At 37.8% G+C, this 27,215-nt stretch overlaps 2 protein-coding genes and 3 non-coding genes across 7 annotated transcripts in view; all 5 read left to right on the top strand.

Moving 5' to 3' along the window:
* The first annotated feature begins 1,673 nt into the window (after window positions 1-1,673).
* RABGGTB (Rab geranylgeranyltransferase subunit beta) lies at window positions 1,674-10,206 on the top strand. 3 transcript variants are annotated; one of them, XM_032425850.1, is made up of 9 exons: window positions 1,674-1,759; window positions 2,815-2,922; window positions 4,067-4,264; window positions 4,866-4,971; window positions 5,800-5,852; window positions 5,937-6,047; window positions 6,994-7,119; window positions 9,077-9,226; window positions 9,614-10,206. In XM_032425850.1, exons 1-9 carry the CDS (start codon window positions 1,691-1,693, stop codon window positions 9,752-9,754), a joined length of 1,062 nt encoding a protein of 353 aa, XP_032281741.1. In that variant the 5' UTR covers window positions 1,674-1,690; the 3' UTR covers window positions 9,755-10,206. The 3 variants fall into 3 exon arrangements, with proteins under 3 accessions (XP_032281741.1, XP_032281750.1, XP_032281759.1); XM_032425859.1 differs by lacking the exon at window positions 1,674-1,759 and adding an exon at window positions 1,767-2,171; XM_032425868.1 differs by lacking the exon at window positions 1,674-1,759 and having other exon boundaries at window positions 2,904-2,987.
* LOC116627064 lies at window positions 2,539-2,617 on the top strand. The gene has a single exon (XR_004298411.1). It is a non-coding gene; the product is annotated as a small nucleolar RNA SNORD45 (small nucleolar RNA).
* Window positions 3,255-3,336, top strand: LOC116627076. Its single transcript, XR_004298417.1, has one exon. It is a non-coding gene; the product is annotated as a small nucleolar RNA SNORD45 (small nucleolar RNA).
* Window positions 4,413-4,484, top strand: LOC116627073. Its single transcript, XR_004298415.1, has one exon. It is a non-coding gene; the product is annotated as a small nucleolar RNA SNORD45 (small nucleolar RNA).
* A 1,601-nt stretch (window positions 10,207-11,807) lies between the features above and the next one.
* MSH4 (mutS homolog 4) overlaps window positions 11,808-27,215 on the top strand; it is an 89,058-nt gene continuing 73,650 nt past the window's right edge. The window contains exons 1-2 of the mRNA XM_032425839.1: window positions 11,808-12,706; window positions 22,277-22,459. Of these exons, the coding sequence (XP_032281730.1) occupies window positions 12,475-12,706; window positions 22,277-22,459 (415 nt within the window). The 5' untranslated portion in view covers window positions 11,808-12,474. The remainder of the gene's footprint in view (window positions 12,707-22,276; window positions 22,460-27,215) is intronic.

Here is a 27,215-nt window from a genome sequence, read left to right as displayed (position 1 = left end):
AGTATGAATATACGTGCACAGAAGTCACTTCATACTCAAAGGACTGTATTTGTAGAATAAATACCTAGAAATAGAATTGCTGATAATTATAAGAATTGCTAGAATATATGCTTCCTATACAGATTTCCATTTTGCTCACCATTATACCCCTAGAACCTAGAAGAATATTTGGCACATTCTAGACACCAGTACATATTTGTTGAATGAATTTATAAAGTAGGAAGTGAGGCTTATTTTTCATTCTTTCAGCAGTACTGACTCAATCTGAATGGTACTTTTTGGATCTGATACTTGTATTATTACTTTAAGGATTGCTTTCCCTAGGAAGTCTCACCACTCCCTCTCTCCCTTGTTTTTCCTCCCTCTACCACATCCCTCTCCTACCTGACTTAGAGGCAAAACAAAGCTGGGGAAATTACATTAATATTTACGGCAGAGTTTTGTTTTGTTTTGTTTTTGAAGATTTTGAAAGAGAGAGCGCGCGCGCACAAGCAGAGGGAGGGCAGACGGAGAGGGACAAGCGGACTCCAAGCTTAATTTCGCTCAGCATAGAGCCTGACATGGGGCTCAAGGCAGGGCTTGATCCCAGGACCCTGAGATCCTGACCTGAGCCAAAGTCAGAGACTTAACCCACTGAGTCACCCAGGTGTTTAGGGCAGACTTTTTTTAAGACAAAAAGTATTAGGGCTAGAGACAGTCATCACTTAATGGTAAAAGGATCAACTCACCAGAGATAGATGCTAAACTTACATGCATTTAATAAAGTAGCCTCAAACTGTAAATGGGAATATCAATTACAGGGAGAAAAAAAAGAAATTTATCATCATAGCAGATTCAACACTCTTGATTATTGATAGCCCATATATGTCACTGTGTCAGGAACCCTTCTCCAAATCGTTACTGAATGTAATAAATTGTAAGGGTATGGGGTGCCAATATTTTCTAATGGCTGCTCAAAAACTGGAGTATGAAAGACCTAAGGAAGCACAAATGAAAATAGCTTTAATAACAAATCTGAATTTAGTGGAAAGCTTGTGAAAAGAACATGGATGTTTCTTTTCCAAAAATAATTACAAAACTTCCAGCTAGTAGCACTTGCTGAAGACGTTAAGAGAGTGAGAGAGTCACATCCAGAACCGAGAAGGCAAACAGGAGGGAAATATGAGTATTTTATTAACATTCACTCAAAAAACATTTATTGAACACTTCCTACATGCAAGAATTCTAATTACCATCCACTTCAGAACTCGAGTTCATTTTTTTTTTTTAAATGTTATTTATTTATTTGACAGAGAGAGACACAGCGAGAGAGGGAACACCAGCACCGGGAGCAGGAGAGGGAGAAGCAGGTCTCCCGCAGAGCAGGGAGTCCCATGTGGGGCTCGATCCCAGGATCCTGGGATCATAACCTGAGCCGAAGGCAGACACTTAACGACTGAGACACCCAGGTGCCCCAAGAACTCCAGAGTTCAAATTAAAAGTAATTCAGATACTTAAACATTACTTAAAACTTTTAGACACATCAAGGTCACTACAGGACGAGAAAATGGGCGCCAGAGAATTCGGGTCAGGCAGCGAGGACAGCTATCAGCAGTCGGCGGGGTCCTAGGGCAGTCAAGCCACCGCTCCTTGCTACAGGCGGGAGTGTGGTCAGCTATGCCGGTGCTCGGAAGGGACCTGGGGGGAGCTTATGCGCAGGCGCGGGCCGCTCAAATCCATCCAGGAACGAACCAAAGTTCTCTTTTCGGGCTCAGACATGGTGAGTAAGGTTGTCCTCAGCAGTGGCTGCACGGGTGGCGTCTGGGTGGAGTAATACTGAGCAGCTCAGTCACCCTAATCTTTTAGCAAGTATTGGAGAACGGTTGGGTTAAGACACTGGCCTTGGATGGTTTCTCTAGGGCTCAGAGAGGGTGAAGTATTACTCAGCGTTTTCTGCAGACTTCGCGGGCCCACGTACGGCTTCTAATTTTATCTAGGCTTCTTCCTAAGACGCGGGCCTCAAGATTCAACGGCCCGATTTCTTAATTCCTCAAAAAAGCCGGGCCAGTCAGTGGTTCCTTTTTATTTTCTATATTTTATGGCTCAAAATCTATAAAGTTACTACTGTATGGTCTTTGAAGATGCAGTGAATTTTAAGTGGGATCTGATGGAAATTCACGAAATTCTTTTAGGTAATCGTCATGACCTACTTAAAATGAGTTTAATGCTGTCTCGATTACAATAAATGCGGGGAACTAGAGCAGCATCATTTCCTGAGGGCTTGTTGCAAATGAAGAAATCAAGATTAAAGCTGGAGAAGATGAGGCTAAAGGAGCTTACTGATAAATTGAATAACCTAGGATTAATAAGATTTCATTAAAGATCTTAACTGCAAATTATGGGCTAGCTATATTTTATATATAAATGTTCTAATTTTAATGCTTCAACTTTCTGCTGCATGTAAACTAAGTTTTGAATTGGTAAGATGGGATTTTCTGTGGTGTTTATTTTACTTTAAGTGAAAGATAAGCAACAACAGATGAGGGTAATAATTTTTTGGGTCAATGATGAGCTGGCATGTATTCTGAATCTGAAGCTGATTATTACTACTTTAGCTCTAGAATTACTCTGAGACCTGAAAAATACCCGAATCTTTACAAGGGCTTTAGTGCTTAAGTTCTTTCTGGTCAGATACTTGGCAGTTTTTATGTAGAAAGTTTCTGTGTGGCAAGATGGAATCAAAGTGAAAAGTTCAGATGTATACTGAATATATACACTGTGGTCAAACATTAAAAAATGAACAGTTACGAAGTCACTGCTTTATTATTTTGAAAGGGCACACCGCAGAAGGATGTTATTATCAAGTCAGATGCGCCTGATACGCTATTGTTAGAGAAGCATGCAGATTATATCGCGTCCTATGGCTCAAAGAAAGATGATTATGTATGTATGATTTCATGTTGAAAGTTTGTTTTATTTTGAAGAAATGAGACTATTATGCATAAACAGTAAGTAGGTCAATATTTGTGGCCCATGTTATTTTTTTGTCCATGTTTCTTAAAAATGATAACTCCTCCATGCCGAGGACTGAAGTTCTCTCCATGAAGTGCAGTGAGTGTACCTTTTACTGAGTGAGGTTGAGGGTCTACCAGAATTAACCATGGTTCTCAGAGGCTTTGACAGACAAAATAGATTCCCCATCTGTCCAGATATATTTTAAGAGGTTTGAGGTACAGAAGAGATTTGTATTTTTGTACTTGAGGTATTACTTTCAAGGTCAGTGATGTGTTGGCATGTATTACCTGAATATATGGCTGATGTGTAACAACACTAGCTCTAGAATTACGCTGAGACCTTGAAAAAGTTTTACCTTAAGTTTCAAACCTTGAGTAGTTTTCCTCTCTGGGACAATCTTAGAAAAAAGTAATGAAACTGAAAGTAAATATTTTTCCCTGTAGTGTCCAAACAACTTAATTAATTTACCATCTTGGGAAACCTAGTATTGATCAATTTGTGACTTGTTAAATTCCCTAAGACTACTCACCTGATTCAGTACCTTAATGTAATGCATTGGTGACTAGCAAAAATTTATTTCTGATCTATTCTCTATCAGTTTTTATGTCTCTGATTAGCTACTGTTAGCTGTTTTATCTTAATTTTTGCATGCCTTGGCCATTTTGGTTTTCAGGTCATTGTACCATTTACTAATAGGTAGTAGATAGGCTTTGTACATAGTCCATATATTAATAGAGTGGATGTCTGATAAATATAATGTAGGTACTCTGAAAGAAATACTCTGTCCCCAAACTTGAAAAAAGTTGGTATATTTTTGACTTACTCTTCTGGTTGGCTCTTAGGAGAGATTAAAGTCCTATTAGTATTAGTCGCAGATGAGTTTATCATATGCATCTCAGATACTTACCCTTTCCCCACCCCAGATTTGATAGCCACAAATTTAAAATAAATACCTTTGTTAGAATCAATTGAATTAAACAGTAAGTGTGGCTAGTTAGTTTTTATGTGTTCTATCACTTTAATAACCCTGCATCAATTCAGACTGGCACATTAAAATAATTGTGTATTTTAGGAATACTGTATGTCTGAGTATTTGAGAATGAGTGGTATCTATTGGGGTCTGACTGTAATGGATCTCATGGGACAACTACATCGGATGAATAGAGAAGAAATTCTGACGTTTATTAAGTCATGTCAACACGAGTGTGGTGGAATAAGTGCTAGTATCGGACATGACCCTCATCTTTTGTACACTCTAAGTGCTGTCCAGGTAAATACTTATTAAAATTTAACAGTTTTGGTAGTGTGTTCTCTTAGCTGAGAATGGAGAAATTACACTGGGTATTAGGAACATGATAAAATTGGTGTCTGTCAGAAAAGTTTCCCCAGTCTTTTTAAATGAAGCATGTATTCTACAAGGTCAATGATGTGATGGCATGTATTAGCTGAATCCAAAATTGATGTAAATTGTAAAATTACACTGAGACCTTGAATGATAAAATGTTTATTTTCAGTATATATAAATAATTTGAAAATCACCAGGTAGAGTTAAGTGTTTTAATTTTGATAATAGTGAAGATGCGCAATTGTGGCTTTAAAGTCTACTTCTGTATATGTAAGTTAGTATATTTAAAAGTTTTGAAATACTAAGCTACAATTTACATGGAGGAAATAAATTCTGTTACTGGTTTGGGTTTGTTGATAATGCCTGTGGCATAGTAGAAGATAGTCTGCATGTTTGCGAAATGGCCACAATATGCATAGACAAAAGGACATGCTTGCTTGACAGTTTAAAAGGTAGTTGAGGAAGAACATCATTACAACAAACTTAGCAGTGTTGAAGTATTTAATTTGTTTTGTTTTTGTTACAGATTCTTACTCTGTATGATAGTGTTAATGTTATTGATGTAAATAAAGTTGTGGAATATGTTCAGAGTCTACAGAAAGAGGATGGTTCGTTTGCTGGAGATATTTGGGGTAATGTCAGTCTAATCCATGCTATCCAAAATACCAATATTAAAACTCTGTTTTGGTGTTTATTGTAGTGATAAGGTTTGTTGAAAGTTTTTAAATACAATGAATTGGAGGCTTTGCTAATAATTAAAGGAGATTTTTAAGGTTTTGATCTTTTCAGGTCCCACGAAGCAGCTGGTCTTACACTGAAGTTAAATGGTCTGCTGGAAGTTCCAGCATGCACTGTGCTAGTTATATCAGCATACAGGAGAACTGGAACAGAGGGGGCCAGTCTAAAATTTGAGGTAGGTGAAATTTTTTCCCCCAATATTTGGTGGCTTTGTAAAGTTTTTTTTTTTTTTTTTTTATGAACTACTCGAGCGGGAGAAATATTCAAAAAACTTTACAAACTTACTGGATATTTGAGTGGAGGGAGGGAATAGTACTATACTTGATAAATGTAGATAATCTCTGCTTTAGGGCTGAATACAGTGCAGGCCGGAGAGACCAGCTGCCTCATGGGATGTGAAAATCTACTTGTATATAGTAGGGTAAGTTTCTTGTCATCATTAGAAATTGAATAGTCATTTTGGTTCTGTGTTACCTTTCGGGGTGCTCTAAGCAACTTAAGATAATTTGCTGTATCAAAACTTTCTAGTTCTTGGATTCCTTAGAAGTGATTTTACTTCAGATTCAGCTTTCCTCATGATTTAAAAGTAAATGTTCAGCTTGAACTCATGGAAATTTAAACATGGCAGTTGTACAGTTTGCTTTTAGTTAACTGGCGTTATATATTAGGATCAGATGCCTCGGGTAACACTTAGTTTTGATTTGATTTCCTTTTTCTTTTAGGAGAAATTGATACAAGATTCTCTTTTTGTGCGGTGGCAACCTTGGCCCTGTTGGTAAGTTTTGAATATTGTATTGGAATAATTTAAGTGCCCATGATTATTCTGGAATTCAATAGGCTTATTTTTTTCTGTTTGTAGGGGAAGCTAGATGCTATTAATGTGGAAAAGGCAATTGAATTTGTTTTATCGTGTATGAACTTTGATGGTGGATTTGGTTGCAGGCCAGGTTCTGAATCCCATGCTGGGCAGGTAATTTATTAATGCAGATTAAAATATGTCAGTTTTGAAGGGATAAGTGATAAACTGGGAAAATAGAGTAATTGCAGTTTCAGTGTCTGTTACGTATGACTGAAGTTAATTTAAATGTAATGTAATGTGGGATATTACATAGGAAGTGCTTAAATATAGATAAAGAAAGGCATTTTTACAGTAGTTTTATATACATACCCTGTTGGTGGAACCCCCTGGCCTGGGCAAACATAAGTAGGTTCGTTATCATGAAAGATACATTTTTATTTTCCCTTATTCCTATCCTGAACACCTATTTCCTTGTGCCAGAGAGGCAAATTGTATTTTTAAATAGTATTTAGTATTTACATTGTATCTGTCAATAGTTGTCCAATAAAATTTGCTTTTAGAGCCACCTGGCTGGCTCTGTTGGTAGAGCATAAGATTCTTGATCTTGGGGGAGCCTGGGTGGCTCAGTGGTTAAGCGTCTGCCTTCGGCTCAGGTCATGATCCCAGGGTCCTGGGATAGAGTCCCACATCGGGCTCCCTGCTTGGCAGCAGGCCTGCTTCTCCCTCTCCCACTCCCCCTGCTTGTGTTCCTGCTCTCGCTATCTCTCTCTGTCAAATAAATAAATAAAATCTTTAAAAAAAAAAAAAAAGATTCTTGATCTTGGGGTTCTAAGTTTGAACCCCATGTTGGGTATTCTAAAAATAAAATCTTTTAAAAAAAATTTCTGCTTTTAGCCATGAGGAAATGTTGACAGTAGTATTTCATTGCAGAATTGTATCCTAGAATTAGTATGTTTGGATTTGTTCAGATAGCTATGTGATTATTTATGTGTTTGCAATTCTGACTTGTCAATAGAAAATTAGTTTTTAGACATAAAATGGCATTTTGAGTAGTTTTTATCACTACATTACTGTTGAAAAATTATTATACACATGTACTTTATGTCTGTAATTTTAGATCTATTGTTGCACAGGATTTCTGGCTATTACTAGCCAGTTGCATCAAGTAAATTCTGATTTACTCGGTTGGTGGCTTTGTGAACGACAGTTACCATCAGGTGGACTCAATGGAAGGCCAGAGAAGGTATTGTTTCATAAGATATACTGTGTTCTAATAGCTTTATAGCCACTATAGCTTCTTGTAAATTGATAATGTGCTTTTACCCCTCCCCCCATTGCAATTTTTCAGTTGTACTTCCTAAAAAAATGCTCTTGGCAAAAGTAAAACAACTGGAGTGGAGCTACTTATTAATTATGGTATCTATTTAAAAGACTCTTGAGGAAAAGATGTGTATGCTACCTTCTGATGATCTTTTTATGACAAAGCTGTCTTCTGGTTTTCCCTATCCTGAAGTGGATTCTGGAGTTATCTGAAGGAAAACAAAAAAATGTCAAATTGCTTTGAAATACATTTGTATTCAGATAAAGTATGTATTCTTAAAGTGTCTTTTTCCCTATCCTGAAGGTCTTGTATTTTTCAGGCGTTGAAATGAAGCTGTTTCTTTAAACTTTTAATTCTAGATCTATACCAGGGAAAATCAGTCCTGTATTAAAAGCTTTCTTTATATCTGGGACCCAAAGAGTACTGTTAAATGAATACATGTATCTTGTACAGAAATCTCCATGTCTACTTACGGGTGTGAAAGGACAATTTACCAAATCAGTGATTTTTAAAAATTATATTACAAAATTTTTATTTAAAAACCTTACTAAATTTTTTAAGAAAGACCCAGTTTTTGACATTTTGATTTGGAGAAAAGGGAATCAAATTTTCCTTTGCACGTCCACAGTTCGCTTTAGCTCTCACACATTAAATTGGGTCTGTAAGGGCCAGCTAGTAAATGTTTTCAGTTCTGTAGGATATACAGTCTTGTTGGCAAGTACATTACTACCCTAAAGAGCAGATGGTGCCATAGACCATAAGAAACCAGTGGGCATGGCTGTGTTTCAGTAACAGTGGTTACATTTGAATTTCATACCATTTTCCTATCACAAGACTATGTATTTTGTTTTCCTGTTTTTTTGGGGGGGTTTTTTGGATTTTTTATTTTTAGACTGCGTATTTTAAAAAACGATTTACAGGGCGCCTGGGTGGCTCAATCGTTACGCGTCTGCCTTCGGCTCGGGTCATGATCCGCACATGGGGTCCCTGCTCCGTGGGAGGCCTGCTTCTCCCTCTCCCACTCCCCCTGCTTGTGTTCCCTCTCGCTGTGTCCCTCTCTGTCAAATAAATAAATAAAATCTTTAAAAAAAATAAAAACGATTTACACATATAAAAAAATTCTTTGGTTGTAGTCTAGGATTGACTCAAGGGCTGTAGCTTGCTGGATCCTTGACAGTATTGTGATAGGGCATGGTGGTTCCTTTGTCTGGGTCATTGTATTTTTGTTTTAGCTTTGCTTGCTCAATATTTATGAACAAGTTGGGTTGGGAAATACCTACAGGTGGTTTCTAGCTAGTTACAATCCAATGAAAAACCTGCACAACTTTCAACAGTTAGAAAATGGGTCAGGGTTGGGATTGCCAGGAATCTGCACTTAACAGTGTAGGACAGTTTTTTATGTGCCTATGAATCACCCGATTTTGTTCAAATGATTCTGGCATCGAGGTGAGATATTCTGCGTTCTTTAAACCCAAGTGACCCATGTTTTGAGGAGTCAGGCTTTAGGTTTTTAAGTAAGTATATGTCTACCTGGACAGCATTTGTTGAAAATGCTCTACCTAGGGAAATAGAACATATCACCATGGATTTCACGAGCGTTAACCACCAGCTTCTTGGATAAGGGGCATTCACTGCGGATAAAATAAAGGTACAGGGATAGTTGTCACTGCGTACCTAAACTCTGAAACATTTAGCATAGGTGTCTGTGGATTGAAATGTTTGGTCTTTATGCCAGTGATTATCTTTTAATTCTAATTAATTGTATTTATGGATTTTAGCATCTCTAACTGCATGTCAGTATACCCCTTAATCACCACCACCCCATGTTTGGACTAGAGGATAAAATTGTGGCAACTGCTTGTGGTTTTTTCCCTTCTAGTTACCAGATGTATGCTATTCATGGTGGGTGTTGGCTTCCCTAAAGATAATTGGAAGGCTTCATTGGATTGATAGAGAGAAACTTCGAAGTTTCATTTTAGCATGTCAAGATGAAGAAACAGGAGGATTTGCAGACCGACCAGGAGATATGGCAAGTATATTTCTGACATGTCCATGCAATAGTTACATTGCTTTGAGTTACTTCTATGGCATTTCCAGACTTAGAAATGGATGATATTTAAAGTGTTGCTTTTAAAGCAGGATACTTTTCTGGTAATTTTTATTTGAGAATATATGAAGGATATAAAACAAGTTTACAGAAATTTCTCATCACTTAATTGTCAAAAAAATACTGTATGGTAAAAGGTCTTATATTTAAAAAAAAAACCACAATTTGAAGCCATTATTTTTATTTTAGAAAACTAAGCATTTATTCAAGTAAAGAAAATACAATGGAACCCAATATAACTTGTTCAGAAGTAGGGTTTTAGAAGTTTTCATTTTTGTAATACTCTATAAATTCTTATTTTTTAAATAGGTAGATCCTTTTCATACTTTATTTGGAATTGCTGGATTGTCGCTTTTGGGAGAAGAACAGATTAAACCTGTTAGTCCTGTTTTTTGCATGCCTGAAGAAGTACTTCGGAGAGTTAATGTTCAGACTGAACTAGTGAGCTAGACATTGATGGAGACATGAGACATTGCTTAGTATAGTTGTGCCATCCTAACATTTCTGTAATGTGCCGATCAAACTTAAAAATGACCACTGTGTTACTATTTTATATATGAATTGTATTAATTTTAATAAATTATGTAATTATACATAATGTAAAATAAAGATCTTTATCTTCAGCTTTAGATTTCCTTCTGCAATGCTATTATTCTGAGTACAGTATTTTGTTTCTGCTTCATTGTATTTATTTGTATGTTTCCTTAACAGCAAACTCAATTTAAAGAACTATTGAGTTAAAGAAGTCTTGTGTTCTACTTGTTTTTCCCATGTGCTTCTTTCATATTATATAATGGCTAATGTAAATTCATCTATATCAGTGAGAATGTTAACTGATAATTGATAAACCCATCTATATATGAATTAAAAGATGCACCAGAATAAATGGCTCTTGAAATTTGGGACTGTTTCATAAGTTTATGGTTACTCTGAATTGATCGCAGTAATTTAGGTAAATGGCTCATTTCACCATCTTAGAATAGGACTGCATTCTGGACTACGTTCTTATTTTTTAAACATTTTTATGTTCGAATGCCAGCGATGTACCTAAGGAATTGTTGGCCTTTAAGGAAATAGAAGTTGATAGTTTCCACAATGTTTTTGAAAATGTTTTTCAAAAGACAAAAATGAGCACAAGTATTCTGAGAGTTTTACATTCTTGATGAAAGTAAGTATTTCAGTGAACATTTTTCTTGAAATGGAAGTTGAAATTTTCTCAAGCATTTTGGCAATACTCTAGTAGTTGTTTTAAGAATGATCAGTGGGGCTCTTCGCTGGCTCAGTTGGTAGAGCATGCCACTCTTGACTTAGGTTGGTCAGTTCAAGCCCCACAGTTGGGGTAGAGTTTTCTCAAGAATGAGTAGTGGTGGTTCACTTAGACATCATTCACCAATGTCAGTTGTAACATCTAGATGAAAAAGTGCTTACATGAGATTCTTGAAATGTTTACCATTATTTTGACAGTTCACTAAAGAGTTTGGGCTTAATTGTCACTATTTTTCTGGAAGTTTGGAACTGGGTGGAATATAATCTTATGTAAATTGTATCACTGGAAGTATTTGAAGGAATTTTGAGGATTCCAGTCATTGCATCTGGGTGAACTGTGCTGTTAAGACACCTGACTTAAGATGTAATTTAGCAATTGTATGAATTCAGTTTTTTGTTTTATTGAAGTATGGTTGACAGTGTTGCATTAGTTTCAGGTGTACAGCATAGTGATTCCACAAGTCTGTTATGTTCAGTAATGTTTGAATATCTTCCAATAGCAGTATCCAAAGTAGTTTTTTTTTTTTAATTATTTATTTTATAGAGACCTAGCCAGAGAGGGAACACATGCAGGGGGAGTGGGGGAGGAGAAGCAGGCTTCTCGAGCAGGGAGCCCAATGTGGGGTTTGATCCCAGAACCCTGGGATCATGACCTGAGCGGAAGGCAGACGCTTAAGACGCTTAACGACTGAGCCACCCAGGCATCCCAAAGTATTTTCTCAATCCTAGTGTCTCTGAAGTTGTTACTATTTCTATATTCAAGAAAATAGGCACAGAACTTAATTTTATGGAGATCATTTGTTGCAAAGCTAGAGCTTGGATTTGTATAGTCTGTTCTTAACTAATTTGTACCTACAGGGGCGCTTAGGTGGCTCAGTCCTTAAGCGTCTTCCTTCAGCTCAGGTCATGATCCCAGGGTCCTGGGATCGAGCCTGGCATCCGGCTCCCTGCTCGGTGGGAAGTCTGCTTCTCCTTCTCCCGCTCCCCCTGCTTGTGTTCCCTCTGTCGCTGTGTCTCTCTCTGTCAAAAAAATCTTTAAAAAAACTAATTTGTACCTACAGTACAATAAATTGGGAACTGTCCAAGAGTGATCTCATCCATTCTTTTTTTTTTTTTAAGATTTTATTTATTTGACAGACACAGCGAGAGAGGGAACACAAGCAGGGGGAGTGGGAGAGGGAGAAGCAGGCTTCCTGCAGAGGAGGGAGCCCGATGCGGGGCTAGATCCCAGGACCCTGGGATTGTGACCTGAGCTGAGGGCAGATGCTTAACGACTGAGCCACCCACGTGCCCCGATCTCATCCATCTTGACCTGGTTCTTAGGGTACTGTGCATGCAGTCATGTGCTTATTGGGTGAATATTGTGATAATTACAACCGCCTTGTGGATATTTAAGCTGTAGGGGGTCAATGGCTCCTTTCTCTCTTTCTCCATAAGAACAGGTAGGTGGGCTGAACACATTTGTTTACACCATCATAGGCGTTCGGTGTCTAGTGGTGGACAGTTTGTAAATTTAAAAAGCTCAGTGTATGTGGGGGTGTGGTTCAAAAGCACCAAACACCTTTAGTAAAATACAGTGCTGTGAGAATAGTGGGGCTACCAAATTGGATGGTCATTGATAGGCTCTGAAGAATTCCGTTCAGCTGATCCCTGCAGATTGAAGAGAGCTGTACCTCAGATTAAGCTCAAAGCCAAATCCGGTGGCGGGTGAAGGGACTGGGTACCGCTGGAAGTAGGGCTCCAGGTGTGGATGGGGGAAGCTGGGGCTCGCTACGCCTGCGCACTGGGGCTCTGCGCGTCTGCGCGCCGTGCTCCTCGGGCCTTTTTCCGCGACGCTTCTGTACTTTGGGTCGGTGAAGGCGCGCTCAGCCATCTCAGGTTTCTGCCTGGGAAGATTTGTGAGGATGCTGAGGCCTGAGGTCTTAGTCTCGCCTTCTGTCCCTGCGGCTTCCCCCTCACTGGGAGAGGCTCGGTCTCAGGGTCCTCGCTACAGTTTCGGACTCCAGGAGACTCCTCAGAGCCGCCCTTCAGCGCAGGCCTCTGCGTCCACTCCTTCTGGCACATCTGGAGCCGCCGGCGACCGGAGCAGCAGCACGAGTCTCCCTCGCCACCCGCCACGCACCCGGCCAGCCCAAGGCAAGGAGTGGTTGGGTGGATTCAGCGGTCAGCTAGAGGTCCGCAGCTCCCGGCGGTTTCGGGGAGTCGTGGCGGGTGGTTACCTCAGAGAAGTTTGAGTTGTGATGTGGCTGAGAGGGTGAGAATGGGGTGCTCTAGGAATTTGATGGGTCTGAGTGAGTCAAAGACTGGACTCTTCAAATTGTACGAGGCCGCGATGATAATGGCTCAGTTCTGAGGAAGGCTGCAGTAACATCCGGTATAATGCCCCTTTTCTGCGCTCCCAAAAGCGTATGGCAAATGGCAGAATTTGTGCAGCAGTTTGGTATTAGGAGTGGCTCCTCTTGGCTCCTGAACTAAGATGGGATGAAAATAGATTAAATTTAGCATTTCATTTAATTCAGTTGAATAATATGTTTAAGTATTTAAAAATGTATGTCTTTCAATTTGAGTTCAACCCTTTTATATTTGGACAACTCTCCCTTGATGGAAAAACTATCACTTTTTTCACACACCATTGCAGCATAATGGTAAGGTAACAAATGCCAAATCCAGTGGTCACTTTTCAGTTCCCCTGTGTTTAATGTTCTTGACCAGTCTTCTCTTGAAGTCTTAATTTGGTTTCCCTAATTCTGCTCTCCCGTCTTTCTCCTGTCTTTCAGAGAACTGCTTTGCTCACCGTTATCAGTTCCCAAATTATGGTTTGTTCTTAGAGTTTTGGGGTTTTTTTTTCTAGGCCGCTTCTTGGTTATGATTATCACTGCTCAGGTCTCCCCTATGCTCCAGATTCCTATTACAGACTGTCTTCTGAAGTTTCTGGTGGGAGACCAATGGACACCTCAGACTCACTGTATTATTAATTGAATTCATCTCTCTACAGTTCCTTGAGCTGTGTCTTTTACTTAACTCAATCATTGGATTGTCTAAATCTTAAACCCGTAAGACTTCAATAGTTTCCTTACAACATCCAAACAGTTAGTAAGTCCTATGTTTATCTTTTAAATAGTTCTTTTCCGCTCTGTCTTTGTGCCATTATAGGCTCTCATTATTTTATGTGTGAATTATTGCATCAAACTCTGGCTTTTGTGACTGGATAAATGGTAGTACTATTTCATGATAAAGTGGGTTTTGTAGGAGAAGCAACTTTTAGAAGGAAACTGTGTTCTGTATGGACATGTTAAATGTGAAGAACCTCTAGGATATCCATATGGTCACACTGAGGCAATTGAATATATGGATCTTGGATTAAGAAGAGAAACTTAGGAGAGATTCAGATTTGAAAGTTACCAGTATATTTGAGGCCAGAGGGGAGAAGATAAAGAAGATACAGCAAAATAGATGTCAAGGAAATTGGACGGCAACTAAGACAAGTGAGTAAGTTTCCAGAAGGAGCTTAGAGTCTAAAAGTAACCTGAGGACAAGAAACAGGCCTCTCTGTCTCTATTCCTGGTAACCACTCCCTTCCTTAGTTCCTTTAAGTCTATGTAGTGCAGCACATGGGTTCTATACACTTCTGTACGATGATATCCTTATGCTGCATTCACACTTTTGCAAATATTTTCTTTATCAAACTTCTCAAAGTATCCTAGTTTGAATGTGTCATCCAATTCCTACTGGTACCTGTGTAAAGAAGTTTGATTTTGTCCTATGGTGGGTATAGGGAGACACTGAGGAATTGTGAGAAAGGAGATAAATGGTGAAATTTCTTTGTCAGAAAGATCACTGGTGATGTTGTGAAGAATGGATTAGAGAGGCATAATACTAGAAGCAAGGATAACAATTAAGAGACTTGCAGAAGGCCTGAAGAAGATATGGGCTTAAAATGAGCTAATAGGAGTAAAGACGGACAGAAATTTTAGTGGTATTAAAAATTTTATTTTTACTAGACTTAACTGATTGGGTGTTAGGATTGATGAAAGGGGAATTAAGAATGATTCCTGAGTTTATGACTCAAGTGACAAGGTACAAGATGTTATAGTTGGCCAAAACTGGTTATAAATAAGTTTTGAGGGAAAGATAATGAGTATATTTTTGAACATTTAAAAGTTCTGGAAAGATATCTAAAAGTTTACATCTAAAAGGTAGATTTAGGGACATAGAGCCACACTGATAGAACTTTCTGTGATGATAGAAATATTTCATATCTCTGCTGTCTAATATGGTAGCCAATAGCCAAATGTGGCTTTTGAGCATTTAAAATGTGGCTAGTATGGCGAACAGAATTTTTAATTTTAGTTAATTTTTATTTAAATTGTCAAATGCAGTCAGTAGCTACTATATTGAACAAAGCAGGTATAGACCTAAGAATGGTTCTTGCATTTTTAAAGCGTTGAAAAGTAAAAGAAGAAGAGTATTTTGTGACATGTGAAAATTATGTGAAATTCAGATTTCAGTGTCTGGAAGTAAAGTCCTTTTTTTTTTTTTTTTTTTTAATTTGACTTAATATTTTTATGTTAGTCACCGTACAGTTTTTGATGTAGTGTTCCATGATTCATTGTTTGCGTATAACATCCAGAGCTCCATGCAATACATGCCCTCCTTAATACCCATCACTGGGCTAACCCAGCTATTCCTTATGTTCCACAAATAAGTGAAACCATATGATAATTGACTTTCTCTGCTCGACTTATTTCACTTAGCATAATCTCCTCCAGTCCCATCCGTGTTGATGTAAAAGTTGGGTATTCATCCTTTCTGATGGCTGAGTAATATTCCATTGTATATATGGACCACATCTTCTTTATCCATTCATCTGTTGAAGGGCATCTCAGCTCTTTCCACAGTTTGGCTATTGCAGACATTGCTGCTATGAACATTGGGGTGTGTATGGCCCTTCTTTTCACTACATCTGTGTCTTTGGGGTAAATAACCCAGTAGTGCAATTGCTCAATCGTAGGGTAGCTCTATTTTTAATTTTTTGAGGAACCTCCACACTGTTTTCCAAAGTGGCTGTACCAACTTGCATTCCCACCAACAGTGTAGGAGGGTTCCCCTTTTTCCACAACCTCTCCAATATTCGTTGTTTCTTGCCTTGTCAATTTTTGCCGTTCTAACTGGTGTAAGGTGGTATCTCAATGTGGTTTTGATTTGAATTTCCCTGATGGCTAATGATGATGAACATTTTTGTATGTGTCTGTTAGCCATTTCTATGTCTTCTTTTGAAAAGGGTCTGTTCATGTCTTCTGCCCATTTTTTGACTTGATTATTTGTTTTTGGGGTGTTGAGTTTGAGAAGTTCTTTGTATCTTGGATATCAGCCCTTTGTCTATAGTGTCATTTGCAAATATCTTCTCCCATTCTCTGGGTTGCCTCTTAGTTTTGTTGATTGTTTCCTTTGCTGTGCAGAAGCTTTTTATCTTGATGAAGTCCCAAAAGTTCATTTTTGCTTTTGTTTCACTTGCCTTTGGGGATGTATCTTGAAAGAAGTTGCAGTGTCCGATGTCAAAGAGGTTACTGCCTATGTTCTTTAGGATTTTGATGGATTCCTGTCTCACATTGAGGTCTTTCATCCATTTTGAGTTTATCTTTGTGTACGGTGTTAGAGAATGGTCGAGTTTCAGTCTTCTGTATATAATTGTCCAATTTTCCCAGCACCATTTATTGAAGAGACTGTCTTTTTTCCATTGCATATTTTTTCCTCCTTGTCGAAGATTATTTGACTATAGAGTTGAGGGTCCATATCTGGGCTCTCTGTTCTGTTCCATTGGTCTATATGTCCGTTTTTGTGCCAATACCATGCTGTCTTGGTGATCACGGCTTTGTAACATAGCTTGAAATCAGGCAGCGTGATGCCCCCAGCTTTGTTTTTCTTTTTCAACATTTCCTTGGCGATTTGGGGTCTTTTCTGATTCCATACAAATTTTAGGATTGTTTGTTCTAGCACTTTGAAAAATGTCATTGGAATTTTGATTGGCATGGCGTTGAAGGTATAGATTGCTCTGGGCAGCATAGACATTTTAACAATGTTTATTCTTCTGATCCATGAGCATGGAATATTTTTCCATCTTTTTGTGTCTTCTTCAATTTCTTTCATGAGTGTTCTGTAGTTCCTAGAGTATAGATCCTTTACCTCTTTGGTTAGGTTTATTCCAAGGTGTCTTATGGTTTTTGGTGCTATTATAAATGGAATAGATTCTCTAATTTCTCTTTCTCCAGTTGCATTGTTATTGTATAAGAAAGCAACTGATTTCTGTGCATTGATTTTGTATCTTGCCACATTACTGAATTGCTGTATGAGTTCTAGTAATTTGGAGGTGGAGTCTTTTGGATTTTCCATATAAAGTATCACGTCATCTGCGAAGAGAGTTTGACTTCTTCTTTGCCAATTTGAATACATTTTATTTCTTTTTGTTGTCTGATTGCTGTTGCTAGGACTTGTAGTTGAACAATAGTGGCGAGAGTGGGCATCCTTTTCGTGTTCCTGATCTTAAGGGAAAGGCTCTCAGCTTTTCCCCATTGAGGATGATATTCACTGTGTTTTTCATAGATGGATTTTATGAACTTGAGGAATGTTCCCTCTATCCCTGTACTCTGAAGAGTTTTAATCAGAAAAGGATGCTGTATTTTGTCAAATGCCTTTTCTGCATCAATTGAGAGGACCATATGGTTCTTCTCTCTCCTCTTATTAATGTGTTCTGTCACATTGATTGATTTGTGAATGTTGAACCACCCTTGGATCCCAGGGATCAATCCCACTTGGTTGTGGTGGGTGATCCTTTTAATGTACTGTTGGATCCTATTAGCTGGGATTTTGTTGAGCTTTTTGGAATCCATATTCATCAGGGATATCAGTCTGAAATTCTCCTTTTTGATGAGGTCTTTGCCTGGTTTGGGGATCAAGGTAATGCTTGTCTCATAGAATGAGTCTGGAAGCTTTCCTTCTGTTTCTATTTTTTGAAACAGCTTCAGGAGAATAGATATTATTTCTTCTTTGAGTGTTTGGTAGAATTCCCCAGGGAATCCATCAGGCCCTGGACTCTTGTGTTTTGGGAGGTTTTTGATCACTGCTTCAGTCTCTTTACTGGTTATTGGCCTATTCAGGTGGTCAATTTCTTCTTGTTTCAGTCTTGGGAGTTTATAGGTTTCCAGGAAGGCATCCATTTCTTCCAGGTTGCTTAATTTATTGGCATATGGTTGTTGATAATAATTTCTAATAATTGTTTCTATTTCCTTGGTGTTAGTTGTGATCTCTCCCCTTTCATTCATAATTTTATTAATTTGGGTCCTTTCTCTTTTCTTTTGGATAAGTCTGGCCAGTGGTTTATCGATCTTATTAATTCTTTCAAAGAACCAGCTTCTAGTTTTGTTGATCTGATCTACTGTGTTTCTGGTTTCTAATTCATTGATCTCTGCTGTAATCTTAATTATATCTCTTCTAATGCATGGCTTAGGCATTGTTTGTTGCTTTTTCTCCAGTTCTTTAAGGTGTAGAGTTAGTTGGTGAATTTGGGATTTTTCTATTTTTTTGAGTGAGGCTTGAATGGCTATGTATTTCCCCCTTAGGACTGCCTTTGCAGTATCCCATAGTTTTGGACGGATATGTTTTTGTTCTCATTGGTTTCCATGAATTGTTTAAGTGCTTCTTTGATTTCCTGGTTGACTCACACATTCTTGGGCAGAGTGGTCTTTAGCCTCCAAGCATTTGAATTTCTTCCAAATTTTTTCTTGTGATTGAGGTCCAGTTTTAAAGCATTTTGGTCTGAGAATATGCAGGAAATGATCTCAGTCTTTTAGTATTGGTTGAGACCTGATTTGTGATCCAATATGTGGTCTATATGCACTTGAGAAGAATGAGTATTCTGTTGTTTTAGGGTGGAATGTTCTGTATATATCTATGCTCCAGATTCCTATTACAGACTGTCTTCTATGAGGTCCATCTGGTCCAGTGTGTCATTCAAAGCTCTTGTTTCTTTGTTGATTTTCTGCTTAGATGATCTGTCTATTGCTGAGAGTGGAGTATTGAGGTCTTCTATAATTAACATATTATTATCAATATGACTCTTTATTTTGGTTGACAGTTGGCTTATGTAGATGACTGCTCCCATGTTGGGGGCATAGATATTTACAATTGTTAGATCTTCTTGTTGGATAGACCCTTTAAGAATGATATAGTGTCTTCTCTGTCTCCAACTATAGTCTTTAGCTTAAAATCTAATTTGTCTGATATAAGAATTGCTACCCCAGCTTTCTTTTGAGGTCCGCTGGCATGGAAGATGGATCTCCATCCCTTCACTTTCAGTCTGGATGTATCTTTAGGTTCAAAATGAGTCTCTTGTAGACAGCATATGGATGGGTCCTGTCTTTTTATCCAATCTGCAACCCTGTGCCGTTTTATGGGACCACTTAGGCTGTTCATGTTGAGAGTGATTATTGAAAGATAATGAATTTATTGTCATCATGTTGCCTGTGAAGTCCTTGTTTCTATAGATTGTCTCAGTAAATTTCTGTTCTACATCACTGTTGGGGTCTTTCTCCTTTTAGAGAACCCCCCTTAATATTTCTTGCAGGGCCAGCTTGTGGTCACATATTCTTTCAGTTTCTGCCAGCCTTGGAAGCTCTGCATCTCTCCATCCATTCTAAATGACAGCCTTCTTGGATAAAGTATTCTTGGCTGCATGTTCTTCTCATTTAGTACCCTGAATATGTCTTGCCAGGCCTTTCTGGCTTGGCAGGTCTCTGTGGATAGGTCTGACGTTATTCTGATGTTCCTCCCTCTGTACGTAAGGAATCTCTTCCTCCTAACTGCTCTTAAGATAGTTTCCTTGATTCTCAGATATGCAAGTTTTACTATTACATTACGGGGTGTTGGTCTGTTTTCCTTGATCTTGGGAGGGAGTCCTCTCTGCCTCTAGGACACAAATGTTTGTTTCATTCCCCAGATTAGGGAAGTTCTCAGCTATGATTTGCTCAAATATATCTTCTAGTCCTATCTCTTTTTCCCCACCCCCTCAGGGATCCCAATAATTCTGACATCGGAAAGTTTCACAGTGTCACTTATTTCTAATTCTGTTATCTTGGATTTTAAGTTGTTTCTCCCAGGCCTCCTCTTTTTCTTTCTTTTCTATCAATTTGTCTTCTAGATCACTAATTAGTTCTTCTGCCTCGTTTACCCTAGCTGTTAGATTATCTAGATTAGATTGGACCTCATTGATAGCATTTTTAAATTCTGCCAGCTCAGCTTTCATTTCTGCCCTTAGAGACTATATGTAGCTATTAATCGATTTCTCCATTCTAGCTACCATCTTCATAACTGTTTCTTTGAAGTCCGTTTCCAACATCCTTGTTATATCTGTATCCATTTGTAAATCTGTGGCAGAAGTCACAGTCTCTGAGTCTTTCCTATTTTGGGGGTTCCTCCTCCTAGTCATTCTGTTGATGGGTGGTTGTGGGAATGTATAGAGTCCAAATTATTGACCACAATCAAGCAAGATGCACCTGTTTTCTAGGGACCATAGGGTTGCTGGCCTCTTGTTTTCCCAGCCTGTCTTCTGGAGGAGGGGCCTGCCACACTGTTACTCAGGCAACCCTGTTTGGGCAGAGTTGCCTTGCCCCCTGTGGGGGGGGGGAATGGGCTCAGTGAAAACCGGTTTTTTGGGGGCTTTTGTTCTCTGGCGGCTTTCCCTGGCAGCTTTCCACGTCTCTTCCAAAAGTAGAGCAGAAGAGACCATTTCCAACCCTCTGCCTCAGAACAGAGAGTTCACAGTCTGTTCTTCAGTGACCTCTCCAGGCCACACTATCTCCATTTCTGTCTGTGGTGCTAAAAACTGCAGTGTCCTGGGTTTTGTGGCCCTCATCAGCACTCCCAGTCCTTGCCTCCAGGTTGGGACAGTCTCTGCCCTTTGTGCTTCTAAAACCGCCAGTGCCCCTAGTTCACATGCGTGTCCTGCCGCTCTGGGTTTCAGTCCAGGGGGCTGCCCTAATGTCCTTTTCCCACCACAGCTGGTCTGCGAGTCTGTGCCCCGTCCCCAGCACGGGAGGCTTTCGCGAACCTGCAGTGCAGGATCCCGTTGGCTCCTTCCCCCTTCCATTTATTTTCCGATATCTGCCTGTGGAATCAGGGCTCCCCGCTTCATACCTTGAAACCAACTGCCTATGATATTCTGTTTGTAGAGATCCAGATCTATCTTCTTACATCTCAGGCTGATTTCGTGGGTGTTCAGAGTGGTAGATATCCAGCTCAATTCAGGGTACCGGTTGGAATAGGGTCCCCTACTCCTCCGCCATCTTTTCCTGCCCCCTCTGGAAGTAAAGTTTTATTGAAACATAGCCGTGCTCATTCATTTACTATTGTCTGTGGCTGCTTTCCCAATATAGTGTCTGAGTTGAGTAATTACTACAGACAGTATTGCCCACAAAGCCTAAAATATTTACCATCTGGCCCTTTATTAAAAATGTCTGCCAAACTGTGCTTTACATTTTAAGAGCAGTTAGGGCTCTACGTGAAGGTTGAGGGTTATAGATAACTAGAAATAGATATTAATAGAGACCAATATAATAGATGAGATGCCCAGAAAAGATGGATAATGCTAATTTGTGAGAGAAGGTAAAAAAGTGTGGAACCCTGGGAAGCCAAAAGTTAAGAGGCAGACAGAGGAAGAAGAATCTGGCAAAGTAAACTACTGGTTTAAGGGGAATCAGAGTTGTCATGGAAGTGAAGGGGAATAGGAGAAAAGAGCCCCAATATATATATATTTTTAGTATGTTATGTTAATCACCATACATTACATCATTAGTTTTTGATGTAGTGTTCCATGATTCATTGTTTTCGTATAACACCCAGTGCTCCATGCAGAATGTGCCCTCTTTAATACCCATCACCAGGCTAACCCATCCCCCCACCCCCCTCCCCTCTAGAACCCTCAGTTTGTTTCTCAGAGTCCATAGTCTCTCATGGTTTGTCTCCCCCTCTGATTTCCCCCCCTTCATTTTTCCCCTCCTGCTATCATCTTCTTCTTTTTTTTTTTTTTTAACATGTAATGTATTATTTGTTTCAGAGGTACAGGTCTGTGGATGATAGACACTGGGGAGGGTGTGTGCTATGGTGAGCACTGTGAATTGTGTAAGACTGTTGAATCACAGAGCCCCAATATATTTTTAAGAGGTTTTATGTGCCAGGACCCTAAGGTAGGCTGTTCATGTATATTCTTTCTAATTTTATGGCAATTCTGTTTAGTAGGTAATATATCAATAGGAAAGTGCCTGAACAGGGAAATGAATCCAAGTGAGTCTAAAACTCTTTTTATACTATTTGCGTGGAAGGAAGGAGTTTCAATGAAGTTAAATCAAACGAGGAAAAGAGGTTTTGTAATTGTTATATATAGAAAACATATGTATTTGAAGATTAGAAGGTAGTTTATGATTTTTACCAAGAGTAGTCTCCACTTATAGAAGCATATTAGCAAGTACTTTTCCTTATATTTTAGTATAAGATTATTTATCAGTAATGCCATTAAAGTTGTCATAATTTGCTGTATTTTTAAAAGTCATCAGATAAAGTTTTATAGAAAGTGAACATGATATAAATTATAGTGATTAAAATATCATTGCATAATTCTGAATCTTTAAGAACTGATATTTAGTTTTTTGAATTTAGGTTCATACTTTGGAAAGAAAAGATCTAATGCAGAAAACCCATTTGCATCAAATTTTACTTTTGGTACAAGCTCGGCTTCTGCACAAGATAGTAATTATCCTCAAATACTGAAAACTCCATTGCCTACTGGAAATCCCCAGAGATCAGGTTATAAAAGTTGGACACCACAAATGGGATATTCAGGTAAAATGAAAATGAGTGGAATGTTTACCTAGATGACTTTGAAACTATTAAGGTTTGTAAATTATAAATTAGGGTGGTTAAGTTCATTTGACGTTATTTGTAACTGATACAGATGACTGAAAGAAAAATACTTCAGTTTACCCATATCCATAATTTGAGGTTAAGTTAATGCTACGTAGTTTCTGATACTATTTGTTAATAATTGCAGGTTTGTGTTATTTTAACTATTCTGACAAAAAAGTAAAAGAAAGAGAAAACTCTCCCTTTTATACATAATATTTACTTAAATCTAGCAATTGATCCTGATAGTATTATTGTGCAGGGGTTTTTTTTCTATACTTAAATTTTAGTTTTTATCTAAATCTAGTTTTTCTTGAGGGGAAAATGAGTGAAATAGTTCTTCATGTGTAAGTGTTCTCTAAGGTACATGCAGTAGAATTTCTTGGATACAGGACATGTGAATGTATACATTTACAAGATAATAACAAATTGTTTTCTAAATGCTTCTACCAGTGTACACTATTACTAGCAACATGTGAGAGTTCTTGTTGATCTGCATCCTCTCCAACAGTTGGTATTGTCAGACTTCTTAACATTTACCAGTCTAGCAGTTGTAAGATACTAATTGTAGTCTGAATTTGTATTTTCCTGGTTATTAATGAAGTTGATTACCTTTTGTGTGCTTTTTGACCATATAGCTTTCATTTTTTTGTGAAATGACTGTTCATGTGTTTTACCTATTTTTCTTTAGATTTATTTTTCTAGATTTGTAGAAATTCTTTATATATTCTGAATATATATTCAGAGTATATATTCTTTTGATGAATACATATATTGTGTATATCTTCTCTAGGTTTATGGCTTGTCTTCCTCCTTTTTTTATGATGTTCTTTGATGAACAGAAGTTCTTTATTTTATACATTTTTAGTAAATGTTCTGCTGCACTTGTTTTTTTCTTTTTATCTTTACAGTTGTGTTTTATATATGTTTATTAAGTCTTTTCCTTTCTTTCTTTCTTTTTTAATAAACTACACTGATTGTGGGGCTTAAACTCTTGACTCTGAGATTAAGAGTCACATGCTCTACCCACTGAGCCAACCAGATGCCCATTAGGTCCTTTCTTTAATTGTGTTGTTTAAGTCTGTATCACTAAAGACTTCTTTGTAGAGGTATATTAAAAACTCCCATTATGATTGTGGACTTGTCTATTTCTCTAGTAGTTCTGTTAATTTTTTGTTTTGCATATTTTGAAGCTATTTTAGTAAGAGCCAAAAATTTAGCATTGTTATGTTGTAATAGGAAATGACTCTTCATCTCTAAATATACTTTTTGCTTTAACGTATATTTTGTCTGCTATTAATACAACAATTCCTTTTCTTTAGGTTACTGTTCATATGATATATATTTAAAAAATTTTTGACTTCCAAACTTTTACCCTCAGGCCTTTGTACATGGTATTTCCTATGCTTAGGAACACTTTCTTCCCCTCTTCATACAGTCAACTCTTATTTATTCCTCAAGTCTAAGCTTAAATGTTACATCTTACAGAAAGCTTTCTGTAATCCTATAAGTCTAGGTTGATTCTCTCTACTACGTGCTCCCATTTCACTTTGCATTTTATTAATAATATTGGTATTACATTGTCTTTTTCTCTGCTGCACTGTAAATTCCATGAAGGCAGAGACTATAGCAGTCTGGATCTAATTTGAAGACAGAACCATATAATGATTTAAACAAGGGAGATTTAACATAAAGAATTATTAAACTATGATAACAAAGTCACTGTAGGATATAAGAAAACTCTGTAAGGTACTCTAGAACTGAGGGGAGGCCCAAGAGGTCCTATTCGGAAGCAGGCTCTTTTCAGGGCTCATCTCCAAGTCTGGGGTATAGATCTCCTTGGAGAAAGTCAAGTTGAACCTACTAAATGGCAGAGGCTGCAGGTTTGCCAGGCAAGGATTGGTCCACTGTCCCCCTGGGAAGTGGTGCTATATGGGGCATTTAATGTTGATCAGGTTAGGTACTCACAGTGTGGTTGACCAGGTTAGCCTTGGTAAGAGGAAGTTCATGATGTTGAGCCCATGCATATCCTTGCCACCATGGCTGCTTTGTTCATAGGTCTACTAAAGAAGCACTGGGGTGGCTGGGAAAAGAGGCTAGTTGACATCTGCAGAGTGTAGCATTTTGTCTACCTGATTATTAAGAGTCCCCTCTATAGTAGTTGCCCTTTAGTGGGCCTTCACATGAGACATAAATATTTTCGAAGTTTATGCCCATTCAAAGAGGTTCATCTGCATACTTTCCCCAAGCTTTTCTTTTTATTATCTTCCAGTTCTATTTCTTCCAAGTCCCTATCCAGCTAGACCATTACCAACTGCTTATGAATGAGTCTAAATCTGTACTTCTGGTACAGTACTACCTCATTCCAGACATGGTAGATAACCAAAGGTACTGCTCAAAGTTCTGCTCAACAAAAGATCAAAGTGAACAAAACAGCTAAAAAAATTAGAATAAAATAGTAATGCATATCAAATATCTCACAGTGAAAGAGGAGTTTCATAGCAGAAAAGCAATGGAAGAAATTAGAAAGGAAAAAGATTGTGTATACAAAAGCAGAAATCTTTGAGAGATCAAAATTGGTAGCAACTATAAATCATTTTCATTGATTTATAAAATTTTCATAAACAGATGGAAAACATTAAGATTTAGTAAAAACTGTATAAAAAGACATGAACATATCAAAAGAAAATATAGAAAACAAATGGATATGTTAAATTCTGTTCAATTTTGATAGTAATTTTCAAAAATACAAATTCAAGTGTCAATACATTAAATTAGGACCACAGGGGAAGGGAGGGAAAATTGGGGAGAAATCAGAGAGGGAGACAAACCATGAGAGACTCTGGACTCCGGGGACTAAACTGAAGGTTACAGAAAGGAGAGGGTAGGATGATGGGGTAACCGGGCATTAAGGAGAGCACATGTGGTGATGAGCACTGGGTGTTATATGCAACTAATGAATCTTTGAACATAATAATAAAAAATAAAAATAAATTAAAAAATAAATTAGTAATAATAATATAATACATTTCAGAAGTTAGTAATGGTAAAGACACAGTAAAATTGGTTTTTCTCGTATACTGCTGATGGAATAAAAAATTGGAAAAAAAAGAATTGATATAGGGGCACCTGGCTGGCTCAGTCAGTAGATCATGTGTCTCTTAATCTCAGGGTTGTTGGTTTGAGCCCCACATTGGGTGTAGAGATTACTTAAATAAACTTTAAAAAAAAATGGTACAATTCTGAAAGAAATTTGGCAATATATATGAGATCCTTAACAAATGGTGGTTTTCCTTTGTTCCAGTAATTGATTTCTAAGGATCTACTTTAAGGAAATAATAGACCCACAAAAAAGCTTTAGGCACTAGAATGCTCATTATATTATTATTTACAACAGAGATAACAGTATAAGTGTTCTTTTAGAAGTTTAAGGGAGATATCTTCTGAGTGTACTAAATTTCCACTGGAACTTGGTATTTATTTTCCAATTAAAAATAGGAAGGTCATATTTTATTGCAGAATTTAAACTGCCTTCATAGATCTAATGTAAACTCAATCATAATGTATGAATAAGATGGCTTTCATGGCAAAGAGGGTTTGGAGATCTAGACATAATACATTTTTAAATGAACTCTTAAATTGACTGCTAACTAGGATTACATAATTGTTTAATTTTGTAGGCATTATAATAGAAGAGTAGAAAAAAATGAATCTAGGTCAGGGAGGGAAAAGAGAGAGGAAATGAGTTCTTTTTTTTTTTTTAATATTTTATTTATTTATTTGACAGAGAGAGACACAGCGAGAGAGGGAACACAAGCGGGGGAGTGGGAGAGGGATAAGCAGACTCCCTGCTGAGCAGGGAGCCCAACACGGCGATCCCAGGACCCTGGGATCATGACCTGAGCCAAAGGCAGACACTCAGCCGACTGAGCCACCCAGGCACCCCTATTGCATTTAATTTTTATACTTTGTGAAAAAGGTTTGGTATTTCTACTTTCAAGATGAATGAATAAATGGTAGCTTTATAAAGGTTAAACAACTTACCTGAATATTCATTGTTTGTAAGGTACAGATCTCAAAATCAGTAATAATATGTAAAGGTTAGGAGCACCAGATCTGGAGTCAGGCTGCCTGTGTACAAATTCTGACTTTATTAGTTCCATCCATGCTTCAGTCTCCTTGAAGGTAAATGGAGTAAATAATGATATCTATTTGATAGAATTGTGAAAATTAAATGAGTTAATTCAAATAAAGAATTTAGAACATTCTTGGCACATTAATAAAGTATCCAACATTACACATATAGTTACATATAATTGGAGTTTATAATTATATAATATTTTATTCTTTTTTTTTAAGATTTTATTTATTCATGAGAGACAGAGGCAGAGGGAGAAACAGGTTCCCTGTGGAGCAGGGAGTCAGATGCAGGACTAGATCCCAGGACCCCAGGATCAGGACCTGAGCCGAAGGCAGACGCTTAACCCACTGAGCCACCCAGGCGTCCCTATAATATTTTATTTTTTATAAAATGCATTCATATATATAATCCCATTTGATCCATTCATACCAGCTCTTGAGTTAGGCAGGGCAGTTACTACATTTTGTGATTTTTGATTATTTATTATGAAGTAATTTGCTCAAATTCATATAGCTTTTAAACGATAGAGTAGGATAAATAATCTAGATTTTCTCA

The sequence above is a fragment of the Phoca vitulina genome, unplaced genomic scaffold (assembly GCF_004348235.1).
Source record: "Phoca vitulina isolate PV1807 unplaced genomic scaffold, GSC_HSeal_1.0 scaffold2, whole genome shotgun sequence".
NCBI classification, from domain to species: domain Eukaryota; kingdom Metazoa; phylum Chordata; class Mammalia; order Carnivora; family Phocidae; genus Phoca; species Phoca vitulina.
The sequence above is the reverse complement of the archived record's forward strand: the minus strand, read 5'-3'. Positions and strand labels throughout refer to the sequence as shown.

What these genes read in the sequence shown, in the direction of transcription:
- RABGGTB (XM_032425850.1), top strand. Translation starts at nt 1,691, where the DNA reads ATGCGCAGGCGCGGGCCGCTCAAATCCATCCAGGAACGAACCAAAGTT. An exon ending in ACACTCTAAGTGCTGTCCAG is followed by an intron (nt 4,265 to 4,865) that starts GTAAATACTTAT and finishes TTTTTGTTACAG; the next exon opens with ATTCTTACTCTGTATGATAG. An exon ending in GTTTGCTGGAGATATTTGGG is followed by an intron (nt 4,972 to 5,799) that starts GTAATGTCAGTC and finishes TTTTTCTTTTAG; the next exon opens with GAGAAATTGATACAAGATTC.